This window comes from Taudactylus pleione, unplaced genomic scaffold (assembly GCF_031769625.1).
Source record: "Taudactylus pleione unplaced genomic scaffold, aTauple2 ptg001280l, whole genome shotgun sequence".
In the NCBI taxonomy this organism is placed as follows: domain Eukaryota; kingdom Metazoa; phylum Chordata; class Amphibia; order Anura; family Myobatrachidae; genus Taudactylus; species Taudactylus pleione.
Genome location: NW_028285680.1, coordinates 318,937 through 346,225, shown reverse-complemented (window position 1 = coordinate 346,225; position 27,289 = coordinate 318,937). Strand labels below are relative to the sequence as shown.

Below are 27,289 nucleotides of genomic sequence, written 5' to 3'. Positions count from 1 at the left end.
TGTTACCTGTCTGTCCCTCCCCTATAGAGTGTAAGCTCATCTTAACCCACCGCTCTATGCTTCTCACTCACTGTCTCTCCCCTCTGTGTCACCCGTCTGCCTGCCCCTCCCCTATAGAGTGTAAGCTCTCATCCTAACCCACCGCTCTATGCACCTCACTCACTGTCTCTCCCCTCTGTGTCACCTCTGTCTGTCTGCCTCTCCCCTATAGTGTAAGCTCATCCTAACCCACCGCTCTATGCTCCTCACTCACTGTCTCTCCCCTCTGTGTTACCTGTCTGTCCCTCCCCTATAGAGTGTAAGCTCATCTTAACCCACCGCTCTATGCTTCTCACTCATTGTCTCTCCCCTCTGTGTCACCCCTGTCTGTCTGCCCCTCCCCTATAGTGTAAGCTCATCCTAACCCACTGCTCTATGCTCCTCACTCACTGTCTCTCCCCTCTGTGTCACCCCTGTCTACTTCTCCCCTATAGAGTGTAACCTCTCATCCTAACCCACCGCTCTATGCTCCTCACTCACTGTCTCTCGCCTCTGTCACCCCTGTCTGCCCCTCCCCTATAGTTTAATCTCTCACCCTAACCCACCGCTCTATGCTCCTCACTCACTGTCTCTTCCCTGTGTCACCCCTGTCTGTCTGCCCCTCCCCTATATAGTGTAAGCTCTCATCCTAACCCCCCTCTCTATGCTCCTCACTCTCTCCCGTGTCACCCCTGTCTGTCTGCCTCTACCCTATAGTGTAAGCTCATCCTAACCCACTGGTCTATGCTCCTCACTCACTGTCCCTCTCCTATAGAGTGTAAGCTCATCTTAACCCACCGCTCTATGCTCCTCACTCACTGTCTCTCTCCTCTGTGTCACCCGTCTACTTCTCCCCTATAGAGTGTAAGTTCTCATCCTAACCCACCACTCTATGCTCCTCACTCACTGTCTCTCCAATCTGTCACCTGTCTGTCTGCCCCTCCCCTAGAGTGTAAGCTCTCACCCCAACCCACCGCTCTATGCACCTCACTCTATGCCTCTCCCCTGTAGATTGTACTCTCACACGAGCAGGGCTCTTTTCTCTCATGTGCTTTTCCCTCCATCACCATAACCTCCTCCATACTGTACTTACTGACTTTGTTTCTCCTCTCTGCAGGTGACCACTCTGCTGGCGGAGCCCTGTCCCCTCCCTAGCAACCGGCATATCCCGATATTATCTCCCCATCAGGTCCACTTCACTAGTAAGTGGGTGGTATGTGAGTTATCCATCCACTCTTATGGAGGTTCGCGGGACTACCCTTATAAATTGCATATGCCTGCTGTGTAGGTAAGCATGATAAACACAGGGGTCCCCTCATCTGATGCAGTAGGTCATCTTCTTTTATATATTATTCGCGTTATGGGTGCAGAGATTATAATAAAAACCTCCATGTAGGATCCGGCTATTCGCAGTTTGGGAACTGAGGTTAATACGGACACAGGAATCCATCCAAGGCGCAGTCTGCTGTTCCTGCTCTGCATCCTGAGTCACTGGGAGACAAATATCACATCTTCTCACAGTGAGGAAACCAGGCCGGGGTACATGCACTTTATCAGTTATTATCTGGATACGTCGGGGCATCAGCTCAGACTGGGAAACCCTTAGTAGCTGATGAGAGCAGACTGATGGCCAGAGGACCTATTCATACCTCCTGCATAAACCTCAGGTAGATGCCATAGGCCCCCAACACTGCTGAGCGAGGGCATGGTGTAGGGTTCTGTCATGGTCACAGCCTGTTATAGACAACGCAGGACCCTGTAGTACCATCTTTCCTAGGCACAGGCACTACACTAGCTGACCAGGGAATACAGGCTGGCACAATGACCCCTATTTCTAGAATTTCATTTTTACTTTCCTATCTTTAATATACCTTGTGGCACAGGCCTGGCCTCTCTAGGATGGAGATGAGGGGTAATAAGTGGGTGAACGATGGGCTGCTGGCAGATTGTGCGTTCCATGCCTACAGCTCCTCCCCCAACTGCTCATTCTGATACTCATCAGTATCCTCCAGTAATCGTCTCAACCATCCCCTCAATTCCTACACATTTAATAATGGGGTCTCATGAGAACCCCCCCAGCTTCCCGGGTCTAGGTAATGCCGACCAGGGATCCTGATCCTGGATAGGTCAGACTATGAGAAACCAAAGGATTTTTGCAGCACCTCATGTTAAGTGGAGAGTCTACGGCAGAAAGTTATTACCCCTTCCCCCACTCAGAGTATGTCTGTGCACCAAGTGCTAAAGGATACGATGGGGCTTCTCATACAAGCCATTCTTTTTCCGATAGTAAGGGATGGTACATAGTGGGCTGAATCTTTCCCAAAAGGTCTGCATAAGTTCTCAGGGAAACTGGGCCCATACGTTAATGAGCACTTCCTTCAGGGACTGCACCTTTCTAAACGTGTCCATCAGACCCCAAGCTCCAGGTTCTGCATCCATGGATGTGAGCACTACGGCTTCAAGGCAAATAAAAGCAAAAAGAGGACTTATGTCTTACCTGGTTAAGTTCTTTCTTCAAACTCAATAGGGAAAACAGGCTTAGACCATGGGTATAGGGGGAGCAGGAGTAGTCCGGGCACCAAATAGTTAATCTTTTTCTCCCAGCAGCTCCGGCCCCCCCACCCTATACCTCGTCCCCAGGCAGGCCAGTTTAGTTAGTAAGCCCAAGGCAGGAGCGAGGAAGAGAAGAAAGACCGACCTACACATATTGGTCCAAACACCCAGAAACGCCAAAGGAGGATTGGAAGCAGAGTAAAAAACCCTGCCAGCCCGGTGCATCAGGGTGGACGGCCTGTGTCCCTATGGCCTCGAAGAAAAGGACTTAACTAGGTAAGACATAAGTCCTCTTTCTTCTTCGGGGTCAACAGGGATCCGCAGGAATACCATGGGGATGTTATGGTTGGAAGACCAGCCACCAGTCAAAGCTTTTGCTCCCAGAATGCCCTTGCTCCTCCTCCATATATACCCCACACCTAACCATAGGACTTCAGTATGTTTGTTTGGTGTGGCAGGATCAGATGCACCTTTGTAACAGGGGACTGCTCAGACAGTCAGCTTTTTATCTTATGTTTTATCGAGTTGGCAGTACCAAGCGTCTGTATCAAGACGCACGTACTGCGACTCCATCTACCTCCACCGGGCCACCACATCAGTAATTGTGCTGGTGATTTCGGCGGGTCACAGCTGAGCTAGCAGCAATGACAGACTGCGCTGGATGCTCGGAGATGTCAGGTAAGGAGATTCCTTGCTTACGCGGCAGTCCTTGCTTGTGGTGTCAGAGAGGCTCCAGAAACTGCTGCTGTCAGGACCAGGGATTGTCCGCGTCCTTACTACACCAGCCGGGGCACTTTCATCCAACGCCGGGGATCAGGAGCAGAAGCAATCTGTTGCCACGAGGCCAGCGTACCCGGCTGGTTAATGCAGCTTAGGGGAGGTAGGCACTCCCCCGGCAGCTCCGACCCAGACACAGTCCCTATGAAGGGTTTCGCGCACCTGGGTGGCTCCGCCTACCCTCCACATGTATATGAGACGCTCACAGTCCACGCTCAGTGCGCCCTGTAGCTGTGGTCTCAGGAGGGTTGGGTCAGTCTCCCTGTATATCTCTCCCTTGGTTTAGGTATATAGCGCTCTATGTCCCACCATTCCTTTGCGTTGCTGTAGTTGATTTAGAGCCAATTGCAATTATATTACATGTGCATTGTATGTGACTGTTTGCTAGCTGCTGACAGATACTAGTTTTTTATTTCTATCTCTTATTATAACCATCACTGTTATTTCTTTCTGAGTACGTCCTTGAGATTTTGTGAAGGCTGTCACATAACTTTGTGATTGTTTCCTTTACTTTGAATATGTAAAAAGATAAAGGGTAACAGGAGAGGGAACAACCTGTGCTGGTAAATCATGTGCGGCTTGTGTGTCCTCACAGGACATAAAGGAGGGTTTGTGTGTTGTCTGCTATAAAGAGCCACCTCACCAGTCCGGTTTACCTGTTGTTGGACAAAAGCCATCTTGGGTTGCTTCTTTGTCCCAGGTTATGATGCAGGTGATGGATCGTTTGGCTACTCCGACGATGACTCTTTGGATGGGGTGTCCACATATGTTTACACCTCATAAGCATTTCTCAATAAAGGATGTTGATGGCCACTCTAATCAGAGTATGGCACCTTCCAATGTTGATAACAGACTGGTAGTGACTAAAGTGCCTAAATGCAAGTTGTCTCTATCTCAGTCTGCCCAACATATGGATTCAGACCCATCATCAGAGGAATCTGATGATGCACAGGATTCCTCTCCAGTATCTACTTCTGGGGAGGAAGATCATCTATCTACGGTGGATGTTACTTCTTTGGTGAGGGCAGTTATATCAGTCCTAGATATTCAGGATGATGAACCAGCTTACAGTAAGAAGACTCCAATGTTTAATCACCACCGAAAGGTGGTCAAAATGGAGTTCCCTGTGTCTGAACAGCTCACTGAGCTTATTGAGGTGGCATTGGGTAACCCAGATAAACGGTTTTATGTTGATAAGAGAATAAAATCATTGTATCCGGTCCCACCTTCTGTATGTACTAAGTGGGAGGTACCTCCTACTGTGCTCATGTAACGCATCTAATCAGAAAGGCTACATATGCCTATTCCATCTGATTCTTCTCTGATTCCACAGATAAAAAGATTGAATCTTGTCTTAAGGCTATATTCTCATCATCTGGAGCTGTTACCCATCCAGCTATAGCTAGAGCCTGGGTAGCCAAAGCTGTTGAAGAATGGATTGAGGCATTGGAAGACTCTCTACCAAATGCTACCAGAGAACAGATGATGAACATCTCACACATACGGGAAGTGGCTTCCTATCTAGGAGGAGCTGCAGTGGATGCTGGAATTTTAGCTTCTAGAGCATCAGCTGCCTCAATAGTGGCATGCAGGGCCCTTTGTTTAAGATCTTGGAAATCTGATACAGGATCAGAGAGGGCGCTGGAAGTCTTACTATTTCATTGAAAGGAACTCTTTGGAGCAGAGTTGGAAAACATAATTTCTACTCTGGCGGCTTCAAAGTCAGCAGGTCTGCCATCTACATTAAAAAGTAGAGCTAGGCAGGTTTCTTTTCAGTCCTTCCATCCTCGGGAAAGGGCTAAAGGACAGACTTTCTTTAGGCCGACTAGTTTTCATAAATCAAAGCGACAACCTAGGAGTTCTGGATAGGCAAGACATTCAGCTTCTAAGCCGGACAAGCCCTCGGCCTGATAGAGTGGGCTTCCTCCTGGGAGATCCCAGGTTGGGGGGCAGACTTCTTCAGTTTGCGCATTATTGGCATCAAACAACTACAGATACCTGGGTCCGACATGTGGTTTCTCAGGGGCATGCCCTAACTTTCAGGCGACATCCCCACCAGAAGTTTTTTGCCACAGAGCTTCCATCAGATGTGGACAAGGCCTTGGCTTTTCAGGAAGCCATTTACTCCCTGCTACAGGCCGGGGTAATAGTCCCAGTTCCTGTGTTACAATAAGGAAGGGGTTATTACTCAAATCTATTGCTGGTCAAGAAGCCGAATGTGGCATATCGCCCTATACTAAATCTAAAAACCCTCAACAGGTTTGTCCATGTTCCCAAATTCCACATGGATACTCTCCTGTCAATTATTTTGGCTATGGAGCCGGGAGATTACCATGGATATTCAGGAGGCATATCTGCATATTCCAAGTATCCCATCCCACCAGCAATTTTTACGGTTTGATGTCCTTCAGCAACATTACCAATTTCAGGCTCTATCCTTTGGCCTTTCTACGACTCCCCTGTATTTACCAAAATAATGTCAGCTTATCTCAGGCATCAGGGAGTCAGAATACTGCTATATCTGGACGACCTTCTGATATTGGCACGGACTCTGGTAGTTTTGCAACACCATCTTAAACTGAAGCCTGCCTATAAAGGCATGGCTGGATCATCAATTGGAAGAAATCACTTTCTCCAACACAGCAGATGGTACACTTAGGAGCATTTCTAGATTCTCAGGCACAAAGGGTGTTTTGGCCTTATAAAAGCGGATACACATGCTGCTACGGAAGCAAAGAGTATCCATTCTGTCAGCAATGCAGGTGCTGTGACCAATGGTATCAACTTTCCACATGGTGGGCTATGCTCAGTTCCATTCCAGGCCCATGCAAAGGTTGATTCTCTCCAGGTGGAACGGACAGCATCATTTAATAAGGTCCCAGATGATCTTTCTCACCCCAGAGGTTCGCCACTCCCTCCTGTGGTGGCTAAAAAAGGATCATTAAAACAAAGGATGCCCGTTCTGGATTCCAAATTGGGTTCTTCTCACCGCGGATGAAAGTTTTCACGGATGGGGGGCAGTAACAGGTCATCACACCTTCCAGGGGAGATGGACAGATCAAGAAAGTAATCTGGCAAACATTCTGGAACGGCGAGCAGTATACAAAGCATTTGTCAGGGCACAGTACCTGCTCCAGGGCAGACCAGTCCAGATTCAGTCCGACAATGCGACTACAGTGGCCTACCTCAATCATCAGAGAGGCACAAGGAGTTATGCGGCCATGAAAGAAGTGAAAAAGGCTTTCATTTTGGCAGATCATCATCTTCCGGCCATTTCGGCAATATTAATTCCGGGAGTACTCAATTAGTGTTCTCATAAGGAATATGATCCTAAGGTATTCAGGGTTTCCAGGATACTGGCTTATCTGCAGGCAGGGTTAGACAAAGGTCTCCGCCTGGCCACTATGAGAGTACTGGTTTCTGCACTGTCAGTCTGGTTTCAGAACAAGATTGCTTCATTACCAAATGTTAGAATTTTTTTCCAAGTAGTTCTGCGAGTTCAGCCTCCTTTTGTTCCACTGGTAGCAACGTAGGATTTGTCTTTGGTTCGTAAGGGGTTACAAGCTTCCCCATTTGAACCTTTAGACTCTGTAGATTTGAAGTGGTCGACAGCAAAGACACTTTCTTCTTGCTATCTCTTCTGCTTGCAGGGTCTTGGATTTGGCAGCGCTCGCTTGTCACTCCCCATTTTTGAGTTTTTACAGGATAAAGCTGTTCTTCGTATAAGGGAGGGTTGCCTTCCTAAGGTAGTGTACCGTTTTCATGTGAATGAATAAATTGTTTTTCCAGCTTTTCAGGCACCAGACCTTTCTGTAGGTGAAGTCTCCCTGAATGTAGTTCGTGCTCTCCGTAATTTATGTGGAGCATACAAACTCTGTTAGAAAATCAGATGCTCTTTTTGTATTATATGGTTTTCACAAGTGAGGATGGCCAGCTAATAAGCAGACTATGGCGAAATGGCTACATATGACTATCTCTCATGTGTACACGCAAGCTGATCTTCCTGTCCTAAGCACAATGACAGCACATTCAATTCGGTCTTTAGGGCCATTGTAGCCATTCAATCGTGGTGCCTCTCCTGAACAATTGTGTAAGGCAGCCACGTGGTCTTCTGTCCACACTTTTCTTAGGTTCTATGCCTGATACTTTTGCCTCTCAGGATGCTTCGTTTGGGCGACAAGTTCTCCTTTCTGCTCAGGAGCGTCCCCCACCCTAGGGTAACTTCTACATCCCCATGGTATTCCAGTGGATCCCAATGAAGAAATGTAGAGTTTTGGTAGACTTACCTAGATAACTCCTTTCTTTCGAGGTCCTCGAGGCTTCATCGGGTGATTTTCTTTCGGTCACAGATTCTCTCATCTTCTGTAAGAGTGTTTCTGGTGTATGATTGTTCTTCCTTCCCCTGCCTTTAGGCTTGTTATCTAAACTGAAGTCCTATGGCTAGGGGCGGGGTATATATGTAGAATCCAGGGTATTCTGGCAGCCAAAGCTTTGACGGTTTGTTGCCTGGTCTTCCAACCATAATATCCCCCATAGTATCCCTGTGGACCTCGAAGAAAAGGAGTTACCTAGGTACAGTAAGTCAACCATAACTATTTTCTTCTTCACGATCCATAGGGGACATAAGAACCCCCCTCGACCAAAAGCCACGTCCGCGAATGTGGCAATTGAACAGAACCGGAATAAAGCATGGGCGGAGATCCATAGGGCCTCTCTTACGAAGCTGCTCAGCCGAGGCACCGCTGGTGAGCACCCAAGAAGCACAATATGGTAAAAAAAAAATCCATCTGTAAAGACGGAACAGAAAGTACCGCCATTGCAAAAGCATAAAGGAAAATCAAACGGAGCCATCCTGTGTGGAATCCGGCCAGTTCCATTTATGAATTTTGTATAGGACTAAAGTGGGGACGTCCTACTGTGGACTGGAGTCCAAACCCCAAAGATCCGGAGAGCCTGCACAATCCAAAGAGGCCTCCCTTCGTAGAAACATAAGTGTCTGAGCAGAGGATCTAAACAGTCCTGGTGATGATAAACCGAGGGACCACCGAAGGAAGGTAGCCTAAGCAAATTCAAAGGACAGTCCGGTCCCAGTGAAACAACCCCATGGGGAGGGACAGGGCAACGTGCACTAGAGAAACACTCGCCAGGAGCAGGAAAGTGGTCATCCATGTAAGCCAACTAATGTCAGCAGAGCCCAAGGGCTCAAAGGGTGACAACTGAAAAGCTCAAAGCACCAAACACAAAGTCCAAGGAGCCGAGAAACAATACTGTCCGAGGAGGAAAGATCGTACATCAGGCATCCAAGCAAACTGCTTCTGAAAAGGACAATGTGAGAACCTGCAATTTCCAAGAAGAGAGGCGGAGGGACAAATCCAGCCCCACCAGCTGAAGGGAGAGGACCCTAGAGAGGAGAACCCACTGGGAAAAAATTCCAGGCAGAACCCCAAGCAAAGTAAATCTGCCAAAGCAGTGACAAAGGCTTGCAGAGGAGAACTTACGGGCATAACCCATAAGTGCTCAACATTGTGTCAAGAGCAATGAGACGGGCCAGATTCAGATAGAAGAACGGGCCCCTAGACAGAAGATCCAGTCACCAGGAAGAAAGAGCAGAATGTGGATAGAAAATATGTGTACCAAGACCCATAGGACGCAACCAGGATTGCCATGCCTCCCTCCCAATGCAGCTTGTGGAGGACCCACAGATCCACGCAATCAGAGGTAAGGCATATGAGAGAAGGAACTCCTGCCAAACCGGCAAGACATCCACCCGAAGGGCTCCAGGAACCCTGATACGGGTAGGTGAAATTATCTCAACCAGGATTCAAACCAGGTACCTGGTATACTATGTGCTGTGACTTAGCCCTTTGAGACACAGCCGATTCATAGCAGTACCTCAATAAATAGGTTTTCATGCTGAGTTGCCACCAAGGCAATGTCTGGCCTCCACCAGCAAAGAAATAGGATAAGAAAGCTGTGTGGACAAAGCCCCCATTTGTCTGCGTAGGTGCCCAGGTGATCGAGGAAGCTCTCTTCCCCAGCCCGGACTCTGGGGAGGAAGACTACAGACAGAGCCGGAAGTTTACACACTATTCAGATGAGAACTCGACTCACCATCTTCAATGCATCCTGACTGCAAGTGCAACTGGAAAGCTCAGAAGATTGTTAGGAGATCCACAAAGTTGATCGGCACCCAGCAGGTTGTTGACATCGGTGATGAGGACCCTGTGTGGAATCCCAAAGTGGGTAGCCCCAGTGTAAGCAGGACGCCTGGACCACCAAAGAGCCTAACCTCCTAGGAAGGTGTGAGCTATTGGTGGGAACGTTTCCACAGGGAATATCCTTAATCCAAAGAGGCATGGAGAAACTGGGCATACTCTGCCATCACGAATGTGGAGACAAACGAGCACAGGATATTAATGTATTGACACTCAGCGATTACTAAAAACCTTGTGAATCCTTCATATGGTACAGCTCCTGCGATAAAGTCCAGGTGGAAAAATACATCCCAGTGATGATCTTTCCGTGGGACTGGAGAGACCTAATGAGAAATCGTTGTGTTCCTTGAGAACATACGGATACCTGCAAGGAACAGAAGGCCGTTTAGAGAAGGTAGAAACCTGATACCCCTGCGGCGAAAATGATTTACCATGACTTTTTGTTAAAAGTCTATGGGTTCTAGAAAGATCAAATGGCAATGTCAGAAAATGCTCCTCTTGGACCGCCAGCCAGAGTAAAACTCTGGTGACTTGGCCAGATAGGAACCTGGAAATATGCCTCCCAGAAAAACAAGGAGGTCCCGAGGTCCCACAGAGCCAGAAGGATGGAAAGACTCCCTGGCTCACCAAAAAGCCTGTTCAGGAAGTCCAGGTGAACGAAGAGACTGGCCAAATAGTCCCCACTCAGGATGCCAGCAGGGCGTGGCCAGTAGGAAAAAATAGGGTCTAAACCTGTTCTTGAAAGCCTACGGCATAGCCCCAGGAAAAAAAAAAAAAACTTACCCTCAGGCATCCTGAGTGGTTGCCATCCAGGTGATGGAAACAGCAAAAGTCATCCTACTATGCTTGGAATCCCCCTAGGTGGAGGTCTGCCTAGCGAAGCTCAAGCCTGTCAGTAAGCCTGGAAGTAGGATAACCGGTAGACCTGGGTAACCCGGAGCCCTAAGAAAGGTTTGCCCTTGGACCTTCCCTCCGAGGAAAGGAGCGAAAATTAGAAGTTTGAGACCTAAGGCACAGAAGGGGGAAGGTTGACCTTAACAGAGTTATTGTGGCTACCATCCTGACCAAAACAGGAGCTCAGCAAATGACCTGAAAGCAGAAGAGCCCCTATGGCTTTCCTGAAGACTGAGTCAGAAATTAAGTCAGAGAGTTTGCCTAACCACCACAAAGGCTGCAGACACCTGAAGTCAGGACCAGTAGCTATTGTCGCCTCTTCAATAGGCCACCCTCTGATGTTCTCACAAGACGCAGCTGAGGCTCTCCTAAAGCAGAAGTCTGTACTGGATGCATAAAAGCGTCTGCAGACATTTTTAAGGAAAGTTCCATGTCCTGTCCGAAGGATCCCAAGGGACGCCATATTTGGACTACGAAGGGCAGCGTTCTTAACTAGGTGGGCCAAATGAGCGTTCCCTGAAGAGGCTCATTATGCTTGGTCCACAGCAGGTGGAGAATTGAAGGGGGCAAGGAGCTTAGAAACCCGGAGGTGCCTATTACGGCGAGCCCTCCACAGAAGGCCCACAGTCTGTGCAAAATAATGGGAATGCAGAAACAGTTTACCGAAGCATGAAAACCTAAACGCTAACATTAGGGGTCTGTAGCCTACCGCACCTGGTATACCCAGTCAATCCAAGAACAAACCCAGACCTGACCCTGTTTAGATTCCAAGATTAGACGATATCGGGCACATTCAGGGTAGAGTGGTCATAGGCCTCGGTAACCTTGAAGCTAAGAACAGCTCTTATCCCTTTAAACCGGGTGCTACATTTAGCTGTGGTATTATCTGAAATATTAGGCATAGTGTCCCAATGCTGAGGAACTTCCAATTACCGGACAGGAACGCAACACTATTTAGACTGGGATGCAACACTATCTATAAAAGATGTGGCAGGGAACCGGAGCACCCGATGGAAACCCACACGAGCACAGGGAGAATATACAAACTCCACCAAGTTAGGGCTGTAGTGGCAATCAAACATAGTACCTCAGTGCTGAGGCAGTAATGTGCCTGAAGTGCGGTTCCTGTCCAGCAGCAGCTAGAAAGATGCAGGTACAGTACCTGGGCTTAAAGCGGGAAGGGCAGCATCCCTGGCTCCTAAGGCATTATGCTATAAGGTACCCAGCTAGGCCCCAGTAGGGATACTAATAGAGGGAGCAGGTCCTGGTAGCTCTGTGTGACGGGCACACTCTGACACTGCAGAGGAAATACACTAGTCCTCAACTGCACTCTTACCTATAAGAGAAGTATCCAGCCCGGCTCCAGGTGGAAGTCATGGCTGACTGACACTCTGCTGCAAAACACAGGACACAGAGCCCATGGTGGTACGGAGCCTGAGGAGAAAAGTACAGAGGTCCAGGTCCTGCAGTTACACAACACTATAACACCCCCATCCCTGGGTGCTTTGCCCTTGGAGAACCTGATAAGCCATCCAGGGCCATCCTCACACACCAGCTAGGAAAACTACTGTGTGCAATAAAAGGGGGGACAGCAATGAATCGGACCTCACCCCACAATAAGCGGCTGTACAGGAGAGAGTTTTACTAAACTGTCAGAAGAAACTGAAAAATAAAATGTATAAACACAAATACCGTACATGCACACAGAGACAATCAATGCTGTATTAATGGGCAGTTACTGCTCAATAATCCATAACCTAGTTGGTAGGAAGGAGCTTAGTGAATAACCTGACCTCAGAGGGATGGGTATACAGGGAGACAGGAGCCCTTACTCTCTCCAGACACTAACTGAAGCAGGCACAGTAGTAAAATGGCTGCTCAGTGTCTCAGTTGGAAGGGGAGAGAGGTGGGAGACTCCCTGTGGCATGGCTAACGCAGTGAGGGAGCGGGGGAGGGGGCTGAATGGGGATAGCCTACCTCCATCTTGCTGATACCAGATCCCCCCAGGGCAATGGCCACACCGGCGGTAACAGCTGCAGTAGCGCATCTCCCTGTAAACAGGGAGCCGCATCTTGCCTTAGAGCATCGTCCGTGCTCTCTTTCCCCTGCGTCCGGCTGCAGGTCCCCGTTGTGTGCTGTGGGACCGGCCGAGGTCACTGACCCAGTCGCCAGTGCCCCCGGTGCTGGGGGTCGGTGGAGCGGCAGTGCGGGCGTCATATAGGACGCCTAGTGCTGCCCTCATGTTGTAAAAAGCAGAAAAAATAAATAAAAATTAAATATAAGAAGTTTAGATGACAGAGCAGTCTCCACATGTGCCTTGCTCCTGCAGGCACCAACTGAACTGGCCTGTCTGGGGGCTGGGTATAGGGGGGCAGGAGCCAGAGCTGCTGAAAGAAGAAGTTTAACTATTTGGTGCCAGGACTCTTCCAGCTCACCCTATACCCATGGTCTAAGCATGTGTCCCCTATGGATTGTGAAGAAATCTACAATTTTAATGGTCAGTAGTCTGCGCAGGAGATGGAAATTAGGCACAATGTCTCCAATTCAGCAGGTCCTTGTGGTGTGCCATAACATGCCAAGAATTAGAGGTAGACTTGTTGCTAGTGATGTCTGGGGCACTGCAGCTGAAATTTCAGTCACATTGTACTGATCACAAACGGTCTATACCTGGATTGGACCAGAGCCAAGGACGGTAAAGCTACATAATCCTCAGCCAGCTGGGCGGCTTGCTTCTTGAGTGGTTTTAGATTTGACCTGACCTCACTGGGCATTCATTGCAACTGCTCCAGGAATATGAGGTTATTTAACTCGCATTACAAGTATCCAGACCTAAAGCTACCTTGTGCACAATAATCTCCAAGTAGCGGCATAGTCCTGGGTATGGTATGTCCCCAATGGTTACTGTTAGTAAGGAGCTCCCCGTCTTCACCCCCCACATGCAGCTGTCCACCACCCCCCACACGCAGCCATCCACCACCCCCCACACGCAGCCGTCTGTAAGGAGCTCCTCCCCGATAATATCCCACACAATATGGAGCTGACGCCGCCTCACACAATCAGCTGTCCGTAAGGAGCCCTTCAGACACCACCCCACACTCAGCCATCCAAAAGGAGCCACCTGCCATCTCCCCACACACTCAGCCATTGGTATGGAGGCCACGTCGCCGCACCACACACTCATCTGTCTGTAAGGAGTCCTCCAGACACCACCCCACACATTCAGCTGCCAGTAAAAGATATTAGACTGTGGTAAAACACATGTATTCTGGTTACTCTTAATACAAGCTTCCACCTTATTAAAGGTATAGGATACCAAAAAATAAATAGTGCTGTCACCTAAAAATCCCATAATATAGTAAAGGCCAGCACATCTAGAAGACAGATCTTACCAAACTGGTGCCACTTCCTGGGCTTACATCAGAGAACGCGCCAAACTGGTGCCAGGAAGAGAAGTCTCCCATGGGGATATAATACAGAGAGGGTGTTGGAACAGTAGCAGCAAGGTATACTCCAGACAGGGGGGTGGTGTAGTGTGTGTATGTAGCGCAGGGAGCTATAGAGACCCTGAAACCAGTATACAAAAAATAACAAGGACCTTACACTGACTGATCCCAAGTATCATCCCGAAAAAGGCAACATACATATCAGCATATACCTCACACTGAACGATCCCAGGTATGTTCTAGTACAATGCGAGGTAAATATCAGCATATACCTCACACTGACCAATCCTGGATACCAGTACAATGAGATTTACTGTAACATCCGACATTGTTTCAAACAGTGGCCTATCCTGGTACATATATGTAATGATATGCTAGGACCTCAGTAAGGACCTAACATTGGCCAATCCAGACCTACAATATCTAAGATGTTCGATAATGAAGTCACTATGACATCAGTCAATACTGGATATGAATTTTGTACAATATGAAATGATGAGTAGCCAGAATTGTTAAATCACAGGCATGAATTCATAAAACATGAGACGTTCTTACCATGGACCCAATGTTGGGTAATCAATGGTATGACATTGTACAACATGAGATAATGATGTCTCACCATCCACCTTATATTAGCCAATGCATTATATAACCTTGTATAACATGAGATGAGGTCACAACATGAAGATGATATCTTGGCCAATCTTAGGTATGACCTTATACAATGCGAACTATTGAGGTCTTAGTGTAGACATGGCATTGGCCAACCTTAGGTATGACCTTGTACAATGTGAGCTATTGAGATCTTCGTGTAGACATGGCATTGGCCAACCTTAGGTATGACCTTGTACAACGTGAGCTATTGAGATCTTATCACAGACATGGTATTGGCCAACCTTAGGTATGACCTTGTACAACGTGAGCTATTGAGATCTTATTACAGACATGTCATTGGTCAATCTTAGGAATGTCCTTGTACAACGCAAACTATTGAGGTCATATCACTGACACGGCATTGGCCAATCTTAGGTATGACCTTGTACTACGTGAGCTATTGAGATCTTAGCGTAAACATGGTATTGGCCAATCTTAGGTATGACCTTGTACAACGTGAGGCTATTGAGATCTTAGCATAGACATGGTATTGGCCAATCTTAGGTATGACCTTGTACAACGTGAGCTATTGAGATCTTAGCATAGACATGGTATTGGCCAATCTTAGGTATGACCTTGTACAACGTGAGCTATTGAGATCTTCGTGTAGACATGTCATTGGCCAATCGTAGGTATGAAATGGTACAATGTGAGATACCGAGGTCTACGCATGAGCTGGGCATAATCTGGTAGAACATGAGATCATAGCCAGGACCAGGGGTTAAGCACTACTGGCAGTTATTTCACACACTGTCCTTGACAAAGAGATAAAGGTATTAGCTTTGTGGCCCCTCAGTCCCTCACCACATACCCCATCATGTAGCGTTCCAGTTACCGGGCGACGATGGCGAGAGAAGTAACAGCGCAGTATAACATGCACAGCGTTATGTATAGCACACTACCGCCTTGGCTAAGGTGAGAGTGAGCACCGCAGATCGTCACACAGTCCAGTAGAATATTGCACTATGAACAGCATTGCTGTAATAGTCCAGAGCTTCCATTTCATCCAGGTGTCTTGTAAAGTGATACTGAGCATACAGCTTCCAGTCCAGGCCCCCAGCTTCCAGTCCAGGCCCCACACCCAGCTGTACATACATAATACAGATTTGGCTCCGCCCACTGTGGGGCGCTGTGTCATGTGACATTGACCTCCAGCACATGGTCGTCCATACTGGGAATAACTAGGATTTGGCGCCCGGCACTGCTGTTGCTGACCTGCCCAGCATGGAATGGTTGTAGCCGGGGCATTGGAAGTCCTTTCTGCTCTGCTGAAGAGCTGGTGGGCCCCGGAGAGAGCGAGCTGCTTCCTGTCCGTCCGCTGGGAGCCTCACAAGGGTCCTCCACTGATACCGAGTCATTCTCCATCCAGCTGTCTGTGGAAATGCAGAAACAGAGTATTTAAGCAAGAATGGTAAGTGACCCTAGCAGTATATAATGAATTTAGGGTGTAAGGCAGGAGTGAGGTTGGCACCTAAATCGGGGGCCACAATTCGAGGGATCAGTCTTGTGAACGAAATGTTCTAACGTGAGAGATTTCTGGACTATAGTAGAAACTGTCTATTAAAGTACAAGAATATCGGCTGTGAACGTCCCAAACCTCCCGAAGTCCCCATCTTCTGCATTACACCCTCATTTGTATATAGGAACTAGGTCATGATAAACACTTTAGCTTATTGTTAGCAGCTCCTCCGTGTTATTATCATGCAAGTTTGGGAACAAGGACAGTTATGGTAAAACTTACCCTTGTTAACTCTTTCTTTGAAGTCCATAGGGTCCACAGGGAGACATTGGAGTGTAGGTGGGACCTGGAGGACCGGACACCAACAGCAAAGATTTTCAATCCCAGGATGCTCCGGTCCCTCCCCCTATAGCCCGCCCACAGCCTGAGGGCAACTCAGTTTTGTTAACAAGCCCAGGACAGGAGAGAAGGAAGACTGGTACACTGAGGAATCACACACTCACACAGAGAAGGAAACTGGTGACCAAGAGAAGAAACCTATAGAAGCCAGGTGCGTCAGGTCAGGTGCCCTATGGACCCTAGGAACTTCGAAGAAAAACAGTTAACAAGGGTAAGTTTTACTATAAGTCTCCTTTTCTTCTTTCTTCAGGGTCCATAGAGCTCCACAGGGAAACTAAAGGATGTCCCAAAGCAGTGGTTCAAGGGTGAGGATGCTCCTGAGCTGAGAGAAGAACCCTGCACGCAAAGGAAGCATCCTGAGAGGCAAATGTATCAAAGGCATACAACCTAAGAAAGTTGTGGACACAAGACCACGTGGCCGCCTTGCATAGTTGTTCGTGGGCAGCTCGCCATGGCGCCTCTCCTGAAGTACCCACAGAGTAGAATGAGCAGATACTGTAGCTGGCACAGGAAGGCTAGTCTGCGTGTGAGCCTGTGAGATAGTCATGCAAAGCCATCTGGCCAGAGTCTGTTTGTTAGCTGGCCATCCCTTCTTATGAAATCCATGTAGGATGAAGAGGGAGTCCGATTTCCTGATGGAACTAGTAAGGTCCATGTAGATTTTTAGAGCACGGACCACATCCAAAGTAGCCTAACATGCTGAGAGGTACGGTGATTGAAAGGCCGGAACCACAATTTCCTCATTAAGGTGGAAACGAGCAGCCACCTTGGGAAGGAAGCCAGGGCGCATTCTAAGAAAAGCCCTGTCCTGATGAAAGATTAAAAAAGGGAAGCGACATGAAAGCGCCCCTACAGGCAGATGCTATAGCCAGAAGAAACAAAAAAGTGTCTTTGCAGTGAGCCACTTGACATCTATTGATTCCAGGGGTTTGAATGGAGGTTTCTGAAGTGCGTGAAGAACCAATGACAAATTCCACAGAGCTACCGGAGGGACAAAGAGAGGCTGTATACGTAGAACACCTTGTAGGAAGGTGTGAAAATCTGGTAGAGAAGCAATTCTGTGCTTGAACCAGATGGGCAGAGACGTGCACTTTCAGAGATGCTAGGCGGAGTCCAAGATCCAATCCAGCCTGACGGCAAGTATTCTAGTAACCTTAAAAACTTGAGGGTCATAGTTTCTAGGAGCACACCACTGGAAATATGTATATCATATCTGGTGATAAATTCTGGCCGAGGCCGGTTTACGTGCTCTAAGCATGGTCTGGACCACAGAGCTGGAAAATCCCTTAGACCTGAGGAGGGTTGTGTCTCAAGAGCCAAGCCATTAAAGACAGACGGGCCAGGTCCGGATATAGACAGGGACCCTGAGACAACAGGTCTGGTTGTAGAGGAAGTTGAAGAGGAGCGTCTATGGAGAGACTATAAAGAATGGCGTACCAGTGGTGTCTGTGCCAAGCCGGAGCTAAAAACAGGACTGTGCCCCCTTCCTGTTTGAACTTCCGAAGAACCCGAGGAAGAATGGAGACTGGAGGAAAAAGGTACAACAAATGGAAGGTCCACCTCACAGATAATGCGTCCACGAAGGCTGTGTGGAGTCCTTTGTCCTGGCTCCATACACTGGAAGTTTGTGGTTGTGTCGTGAGGCCATGAGGTCCACATCTAGTAGACCCCATTTGCTGACCAGGAGCTGAAAAACTTCTGGATGTAGAGACCACTCCCCTTCATGTACTTCGTGACGGCTGAGTAAATCCCGCTTCCCAATTGAGAATTCCTGGGATGAACACTGCGGAGATGGCTGGGAGAAGGCGTTCGGCCCATGTGAGAATGCGGGACACTTCTGCCATTGCTGTCTGACTTCAAGTGCCACCTTGGTGATTGAGGTAGGCCACTGCCGTGGTGTTGTCAGACTGTACTTGTACTGGCCTGCCCTGAAAAATATCCTGACCCAGGGTGAGAGCTCTGTAGATGGCTCGGGGTTCCAGGACATTGATAGGCAAGATAGTCTCGGCTGGAGTCCAGTGTCACTGGTAGGAGTGCTGGCTGGCCACTGTGTCCCACCCACGGAGGCTTGCGTCCATGGTTAGGAGTGCCCAGTCCGGGATCCAAAAGGGGCGCCCCATGTTTAAGTGGGTCGTCTGTAGCCAGAAGGCTAGGGACAGGTGAACCTCCGGGGAGAGGTTCATTGTCTGGGATCTGAGCAGATGGGGCAGCCCATTCCATCTGAAGAGGATCAGGTGTTGTAGGGGCATGGAGTTTAACTGAGTGAATTCCACCATGTTGAAGGTGGACACCATGGATCCCAGGGTCTGCATTGCAGAGTGAACTGACACTCGGCGACTGTGTAGTAGTCTGCACACCCGATGCTGTAATACAGAGATTTTGACTGCTATTAGGATGATTCTCTGAACCTGAGAGCCCAGGAGGGCTCCCAGATGTACCATTCTTTGAGAAGGTGTCAAGGAAGACTTTTTTCCAGTTGATCAGCTAACCGTGCGTTTGCAGAAAGGCCTTGGTTGCCTGTAGATGGTGGTGAAGAATTTCTGGGGAGTTGGCCAACAGCAAGAGATTGTCTAAGTATGGGAGCAGTCTGATCCCTTGACGACGAAGATAGGCCGCCATAACAGCCATGATCTTGGTAAAGACCTGAGGAGCAGTAGAAAGGCCAAAAGGCAGAGCTTGAAATTGGTAAATTGCAGTAGTAAAGAAATCTGGAGATAGGCGCTATAGATACATGTAGATTAGGCATTATGAATGTCCAGAGACACCATAAAGTCCATAACCAAGACAATAGAGCAGAGGATTTTAATACAAAAACCTGGGTACCCTGATAAACTTGTTCAGAGACCTGAGATTGAGGATAGCCGATAAGACCCATTGGGCTTCTGAACTAAGAAAAGGGTAGAATAGCAGCAATTTCCTCGCTGTGAGGAGGGGACCGGAATTATTGAGAGCAGTAAGGACTGAATGGCCTTTTGGAGCAGCAGGGCCTTGCTTGGGTCCGATGGAGGTCCTGTGCAAAAGAACTGCTGGGCGGTCGCCTCAGGAATTAGAGATCAAATATCAGTGAGAGACCACTTCTCTTACCCAGGCGTCTGACGCCAGAACTGGGCGAATTGAAGAAGTCGGCCTTCCACCCTGGGAGCTCCGTGGGAGAGGCCCGCTCCGCCAGGCTGAAGGCTTGTCTTCAGGTTTGGTAGGTGGACGTCTAGTAGCCTGGGCCTGTTTGGTCCTAGGCTTGGAGGCCTTAGTGGATGCCTTGGAAAGGATTGACCTTTAGCTTTTCCCTGAGGACGAAAGGACCGAAAGGATGACATCCAAGGCTTCGCATTATATGCAGAGGGCAAGAACGCCGTCTTGGAAGCCAAGGTAGTCACAATTTTGTCCAATTTTGGGAGAACCAGGATCTCGCCAGAATAAGGCAGAGACTCCAAAGCCATTTTAGAGTCCGAATCTGCCTTCCATGAGTGGAGCCAAACAATACGGCGGGCTACTACAGAAGTGGCAGATTCCTTGGAAGCTAGGAGAGCCCTATCTAGATCTACAAATAGGAGGCTGCATCTCTAATGTGAGATATGTAGGACAGCTGTTCCCTCGAAGGGAAAGATCTCCTCTAGGGCACCTGCCCAACACTCAATGGCTTTTGTCACCCAGGCCGTAGCCCTAGCAAAACAAGTAATAGCTCCTGTAAGATAGTATATAGATTTTAGAGAAGCTTCCAGCCTTCTATCCGTAGTCTCCTTTAAGGAGGTGGCAGTATGGATAGGTAAGGTAGTATTCTTGACCAGACATGTAACGTGGGAATCCACTGCTGGGGGAACTTCCCATTTAGTGCAATCAGTAGCTGGAAGAGGGTAAAAGGAACTGAACCGTTTAGGCAGCTGAAATCTTTTACTGGGCATATTCCATACCTCACTCATATGATCAGATAGCAGATCAGAGTGAGGAAACTCTGGTAAAACTACTTTTTGTCGTTTAAATAGTGGTTATTTTCCCTTAGGAGCGAGTTCTGTCTCTTCTATTTGAAGCATAGATTTTACAGCTCTCACAAGTGCAGGTATATTCAACTTAGAGGGGGGCTCCTCGTCTCCCGGGGGGGAGTCAGAGTGAGAGAGGTCTGTGTCTTCTGCCTCCCCAGATGATACATCAGACTCTGATAGCTCGGAGGACTGGGAAGATAACACAGCACGCTTAGTAGGTTACTAGGTAAGGGTCTCTCCTTTGGCAGCATTTGGTGAGAGACTGTAGAGGGATCCGCCAGACTCTGTACTGAGGATTGCAGGGAGTACCTGCTGTGGCCATCCCATAGGGGGAGCTACCACAGGGACTGATAGGTGGTCCGCAATTTTTACCAGCACCTGTGGAAAAGTAGCCCAGGGTGGGTCTTGAAGAGAGGACACCAGGGGTGATGGGCCCGGGGCGGTATAACAAGATGCACAAAGACCATCCTGGATGAGGTCCTCTGGAGCTGAGCCTGCTGACCAGGACTTACAGGACACCAGAGTGGGAGCATCAGGCTGCTGGTTATTCTTTCCTCTGCCAGACATAGCTGCAAGAATAATGTAACAATCTGACACAGTGCAGTGAGCAACCCAGATGTAATGGTAATAAGGCACCGTGTAGTGCGCAATAGCGATAGAGAGTATGCGATAGCCCTCACAAATATAGGGAGATGTGAGGTACAATGACCTTGGTATGTCAGGGTAATAGTAGAATAAAGAGAAAGGTATAAGCTGACAGTAATAGGAAAACAGACAGCAGCACAAGTCACATACACTGCAGGGTATACAGTATAACTACACAGACAGCAGCACTAGCACAAGTCACATACACTGCAGGGTATACAGTATAACTACACAGACAGCAACACTAGCACAAGTCACATACACTGCAGAGTATATAATATAACTACAGTGGGCACTAACATCAACTACACAGAGCGCAGTGGCTGGCAGGATATAGCGCTGTATAACCTGGCCCATGGGAGAGGTATACAGGGAGACTGGACCCAGCGTTCCTGGAGACATGTTGCAGAAAATGGCTGCCACGCGTCTCAGAGGGGGCCGAGGGTGAGGGAGGAGAAGCTCAGGGGTGGCAAGACCGCAGTGGAATGGCGTCCTGAGCTGGGGGAGGGGCCGCAGGGAAAGCGCCTTATTCCCTGTGCTGACATTAACCCTCGGGTCCCCTGGCTATAAATTGCCCTGCGTCAGTGCTTGTAATTCCCTGGTGGTCTAGTGGAGTCCTGGGCGAACCGGTGTCCACATCAGCGCCTCCGGTCTGTCTCCTGAGACCTGAGGGAAGACTGCACGTAGACGCGGGGATCCGCCTTACCTGTCCCCTTTAGTCCCGGCTGCAGTCTGGGGTCGGGGGAGCATCACTAGCTAAGTCCCCCTCGGAGCCCCGCCGGGAGTACCTAGCCGAGGGCTGGTGTTACGGTGCTGCGGAGGGGTGATGGCGCACATGTACAAAGGACTGTCTCACGCTGCTGCTCAGTTAGAATAAATGAAAATAAAGGTAAATCATAAAAATAAGCTGGGGCAGCCCCTCTGTATAACGGTGATCCAGCTCCTGCCAGACACCAACCAAACTGAGGTGCCCTCAGGCTGTGGGCGGGGTATAGGGGGAAGGACCGGAGCATCCTGGGAATGAAAAGCTTTGCTGTTGGTGTCCGGTCCTCCAAGTCCCACCTACACCCCAATGTCTCCCTGTGAACCCTGAAGAAGAAAATACTTGATTTAAAATAAAAAAAAAACAATAATAATGAAATAATGAAGCAACGAGACACAAGATGACACCACAGAAATGTAACAAATAAATGTCACAATCAAAACATGAAAATATATATTTTTTGCTAATTTGTGACCTAAGTACGGACGTGATGATGTAATGCTAATCGCCCGCCAGCAATCATTCTGTACCCAGGACGCTGCCATAAGAAGTGAGATTAGTCCAGGACCCTCTGTAAGCTGAATGTCCCCCCCCCATTCCATTGCCACATGATACCAACATCTCACCTATATCACCGCCCCAATCGGCCTCGGTACAGCTCTATGACATCACATCCATGTCATAGTAGTGTCACCACCAAATGCGTCATTTCCTAGAGGGCGCTAGTTCTAGTGTTGTTTATAAGCTTCCCTCGCAGACCCACCTCCCCACCCCCGAGAGAAGTCTCCCCGCGTCCCTAATAGAAGACCCCTGTGTCCTGAAGACGACATCCCGGGCAGAAGCCCCTACAGCGCGAGCTGTACACTTACCGGCATCCATTTGCTGTGAGAGTGACTGATGAGGCAGATATCGGAAGAGCTGCACGTCGGGATAGGGTAAATATCCAGCAAATAGGGGCATCACCTCCATGCGGACAGTGTGGCAGGCGCCACGTTCCACCGGCATTATCACCACCCCAGAACTTCGGCCACACACGGCCCAGTTACTGCCACCATCCACAACTGTAACACATACATCATAAGCACAAGGACCAAAAAACCTGTGTGTATACGTGTGTGTGTGTATGTATGAACATGTGTGCGTATAGGTGTACGTGTGTGTACATGTGTGTACGTGTGTATGAACGTGTGCGTATAAGTGTACGTGTGTGTGTGAACATGTGTGAATACGTGTGTATACGTGTGTGTGTGTACATGTGTATACGTGTGTGTGTGTACATGTGTATACGTGTGTGTGTGTGTACATGTGTATACGTGTGTGTGTGTACATGTGTATACGTGTGTGTGTGTGTACATGTGTATACGTGTGTGTGTGTACATGTGTATACGTGTGTGTGTGTACATGTGTATACGTGTGTGTGTGTACATGTGTATACGTGTGTGTGTGTGTACATGTGTATACGTGTGTGTGTACATGTGTATAAGTGTGTGTATATGTGTACGTGTGTGTATACATGTGTGTTTATGTGTACATGTGTGTGTGTACGTTTGTGTATATGTATACGTGTGTGTATACATGTGTGTGTGTATACATGTGTGTGTGTATACATGTGTGTGTGTATACATGTGTGTGTGTATACATGTGTGTGTGTATACGTATGTGTGTGTGTATACATGTGTGTATACGTATGTGTGTGCGTGTGTATACGTATGTGTGTGCGTGTGTATACGTATGTGTGTGCGTGTGTATACGTATGTGTGTGCGTGTGTATACGTATGTGTGTGCGTGTGTATACGTATGTGTGTGCGTGTGTATACGTATGTGTGTGCGTGTGTATACGTATGTGTGTGCGTGTGTATACGTATGTGTGTGCGTGTGTATACGTATGTGTGTGCGTGTGTATACGTATGTGTGTGCGTGTGTATACGTATGTGTGTGCGTGTGTATACGTATGTGTGTGCGTGTGTATACGTATGTGTGTGCGTGTGTATACGTATGTGTGTGCGTGTGTATACGTATGTGTGTGCGTGTGTAACACCACCGGCTCCCGCAATCTCCTCACCCTGATAGAAGAGCTGGGTGCTGCTGTAGCCCTCACAGTCCGTTAGGGTCTCCTCCTTGTCCACCTCCAGGGGGTCACACAGTCGGGTGATACAAACTTCCAGTGAGCAGAGTGACCCCATTTTACAAAACTCCGTTTCCGCAGGTGGTGAGATTTTGGCACGCACCGTGTACAGAGTCTGGTGGGAGAGAGCACACCTGCCGGTTATGGTCTAGTAATAAGAAAACCCATCACACCACCGGCAAATATAGCTCGCTCCCCCTCCGATAGCTGCTGCTGTCCTGCTCTATTAGCCAACACTGACAGGTGCTGTGAGCGGAACCCGGCAGGGGCTGGCTCTGCACACTAGTCTCTGTGCCACGTGGGCTCTGCACACTAGTCTCTGTGCCACGTAGGCGCTGCACACTAGTCTCTGTGCCACGTAGGCTCTGTACACTAGTCACGGTACCACGTAGGCTCTGCACACTAGCCTTAGAACCAGTTAGAGCTCTTGTATTGTTATAGGAGAGAGTTACTCCTAAACAACTGAATGTCTGGTCAGATAGAAAGCTCAGTGTGAAATGTGTGTTGTTATAGAATGTAATTATATATAACTAGTGTTACATGTACGAGTAACTATATACTGATGTAATGAATAGCAGCGCAGTGTGACAGTTATATAGAAACAGACTCTCCAGGGAAAGTCCCCAGTACTGTGCTGGTGTGACAGCGATACTGAGATCACGTGACAGATCCCTTTCATGAGACACCGAGTACATAGACAGGCGGTGTGCACCAGGAGGAGAGACCGGCATAGATAGGGTGGTGTGTGTATATAACAGGTGGTGTGTGCACCAGGAGGAGAGGCCGGCATAGATAGGGTGGTGTGTGTATATAACAGGCGGTGTGCACCAGGAGGAGAGACCGGCATAGATAGGGTGGTGTGTGTATATAACAGGCGGTGTGCACCAGGAGGAGAGACCGGCATAGATAGGGTGGTGTGTGTATATAACAGGCGGTGTGCACCAGGAGGAGAGACCGGCATAGATAGGGTGATGTGTGTATATAACAGGCGGTGTGTGCACCAGGAGGAGAGGCCGGCATAGATAGGGTGGTGTGTGTATATAACATGCGGTGTGCACCAGGAGGAAAAGCCGGCACAGATAGGGTGGTGTGTCTTTATAACAAGCGGTGTGTGCACCAGGAGGAAAGGCCGGCACAGATAGGGTGGTGTGTCTATATAACATGCGGTGTGCACCAGGAGGAGAGGCCGGCATAGATAGGGTGGTGTGTGTATATAACAGGCGGTGTGCACCAGGAGGAGAGGCCGGCATAGATAGGGTGGTGTGTGTATATAACATGCGGTGTGCACCAGGAGGAAAGGCCGGCATAGATAGGGTGGTGTGTGTATATAACAGGCGGTGTGTGCACCAGGAGGAGAGGCCGGCATAGATAGGATGGTGTGTCTATATAACATGCGGTGTGCACCAGGAGGAAAGGCCGGCACAGATAGGGTGGTGTGTCTAAATAACATGCGGTGTGCACCAGGAGGAGAGGCCGGCATAGATAGGGTGGTGTGTGTATATAACAGGCGGTGTGCACCAGGAGGAGAGGCCGGCATAGATAGGGTGGTGTGTCTATATAACACGCGGTGTGCACCAGGAGGAGAGACCGGCACAGATAGGGTGGTGTGTGTATATAACATGCGGTGTGCACCAGGAGGAAAGGCCGGCACAGATAGGGTAGTGTGTGTATATAACAGGCGGTGTGCACCAGGAGGAGAGGCCGGCATAGATAGGGTGGTGTGTGTATATAACATGCGGTGTGCACCAGGAGGAAAAGCCGGCACAGATAGGGTGGTGTGTCTTTATAACAAGCGGTGTGTGCACCAGGAGGAAAGGCCGGCACAGATAGGGTGGTGTGTGTATATAACAGGCGGTGTGCACCAGGAGGAGAGGCCGGCATAGATAGGGTGGTGTGTGTATATAACATGCGGTGTGCACCAGGAGGAAAGGCCGGCATAGATAGGGTGGTGTGTGTATATAACAGGCGGTGTGTGCACCAGGAGGAGAGGCCGGCATAGATAGGATGGTGTGTCTATATAACATGCGGTGTGCACCAGGAGGAAAGGCCGGCACAGATAGGGTGGTGTGTCTAAATAACATGCGGTGTGCACCAGGAGGAAAGGCCGGCATAGATAGGGTGGTGTGTGTATATAACAGGCGGTGTGCACCAGGAGGAGAGGCCGGCATAGATAGGGTGGTGTGTGTATATAACAGGCGGTGTGCACCAGGAGGAGAGGCCGGCATAGATAGGGTGGTGTGTCTATATAACAAGCGGTGTGCACCAGGAGGAGAGACCGGCACAGATAGGGTGGTGTGTGTATATAACATGCAGTGTGCACCAGGAGGAAAGGCCGGCACAGATAGGGTGGTGTGTGTATATAACAGGCGGTGTGCACCAGGAGGAGAGGCCGGCATAGATAGGGTGGTGTGTGTATATAACATGCGGTGTGCACCAGGAGGAAAGGCCGGCATAGATAGGGTGGTGTGTGTATATAACAGGCAGTGTGTGCACCAGGAGGAGAGACCGGCATAGATAGGGTGGTGTGTGTATATAACAGGCGGTGTGTGCACCAGGAGGAGAGGCCGGCATAGATAGGGTGGTGTGTGTATATAACATGCGGTGTGCACCAGGAGGAGAGGCCGGCATAGATAGGGTGGTGTGTGTATATAACAGGCGGTGTGCACCAGGAGGAGAGGCCGGCATAGATAGGGTGGTGTGTCTATATAACACGCGGTGTGCACCAGGAGGAGAGACCGGCACAGATAGGGTGGTGTGTGTATATAACATGCGGTGTGCACCAGGAGGAAAGGCCGGCACAGATAGGGTAGTGTGTGTATATAACAGGCGGTGTGCACCAGGAGGAGAGGCCGGCATAGATAGGGTGGTGTGTGTATATAACAGGCGGTGTGCACCAGGAGGAAAGGCCGGCATAGATAGGGTGGTGTGTGTATATAACAGGCAGTGTGTGCACCAGGAGGAGAGGCCGGCATAGATAGGGTGGTGTGTGTATATAACATGCGGTGTGCACCAGGAGGAAAAGCCGGCACAGATAGGGTGGTGTGTCTATATAACAAGCGGTGTGTGCACCAGGAGGAAAGGCCGGCATAGATAGGGTGGTGTGTGTATATAACAGGCGGTGTGCACCAGGAGGAAAGGCCGGCATAGATAGGGTGGTGTGTGTATATTACAGGTGGTGTGCACCAGGAGGAGAGGCCGGCATAGATAGGGTGGTGTGTGTATATTACAGGTGGTGTGCACCAGGAGGAAAGGCCGGCATAGATAGGGTGGTGTGTGTATATTACAGGTGGTGTGCACCAGGAGGAAAGGCCGGCACAGATAGGGTGGTGTGTGTATATAACATGCGGTGTGCACCAGGAGGAAAGGC

General features: G+C 49.0%; 1 protein-coding gene across 1 annotated transcript in view; it reads right to left on the bottom strand.

Moving 5' to 3' along the window:
• Window positions 1-13,588: 13,588 nt before the first annotated feature.
• TRAPPC10 (trafficking protein particle complex subunit 10) overlaps window positions 13,589-27,289 on the bottom strand; it is a 163,551-nt gene continuing 149,850 nt past the window's right edge. Inside the window, exons 21-23 of the mRNA XM_088462881.1 lie at window positions 23,860-24,037; window positions 22,667-22,858; window positions 13,589-15,927 (exon numbers count right to left, since the gene is read on the bottom strand). Coding sequence (XP_088319007.1) covers window positions 15,689-15,927; window positions 22,667-22,858; window positions 23,860-24,037 — 609 coding nt within the window. The 3' untranslated portion in view covers window positions 13,589-15,688. The remainder of the gene's footprint in view (window positions 15,928-22,666; window positions 22,859-23,859; window positions 24,038-27,289) is intronic.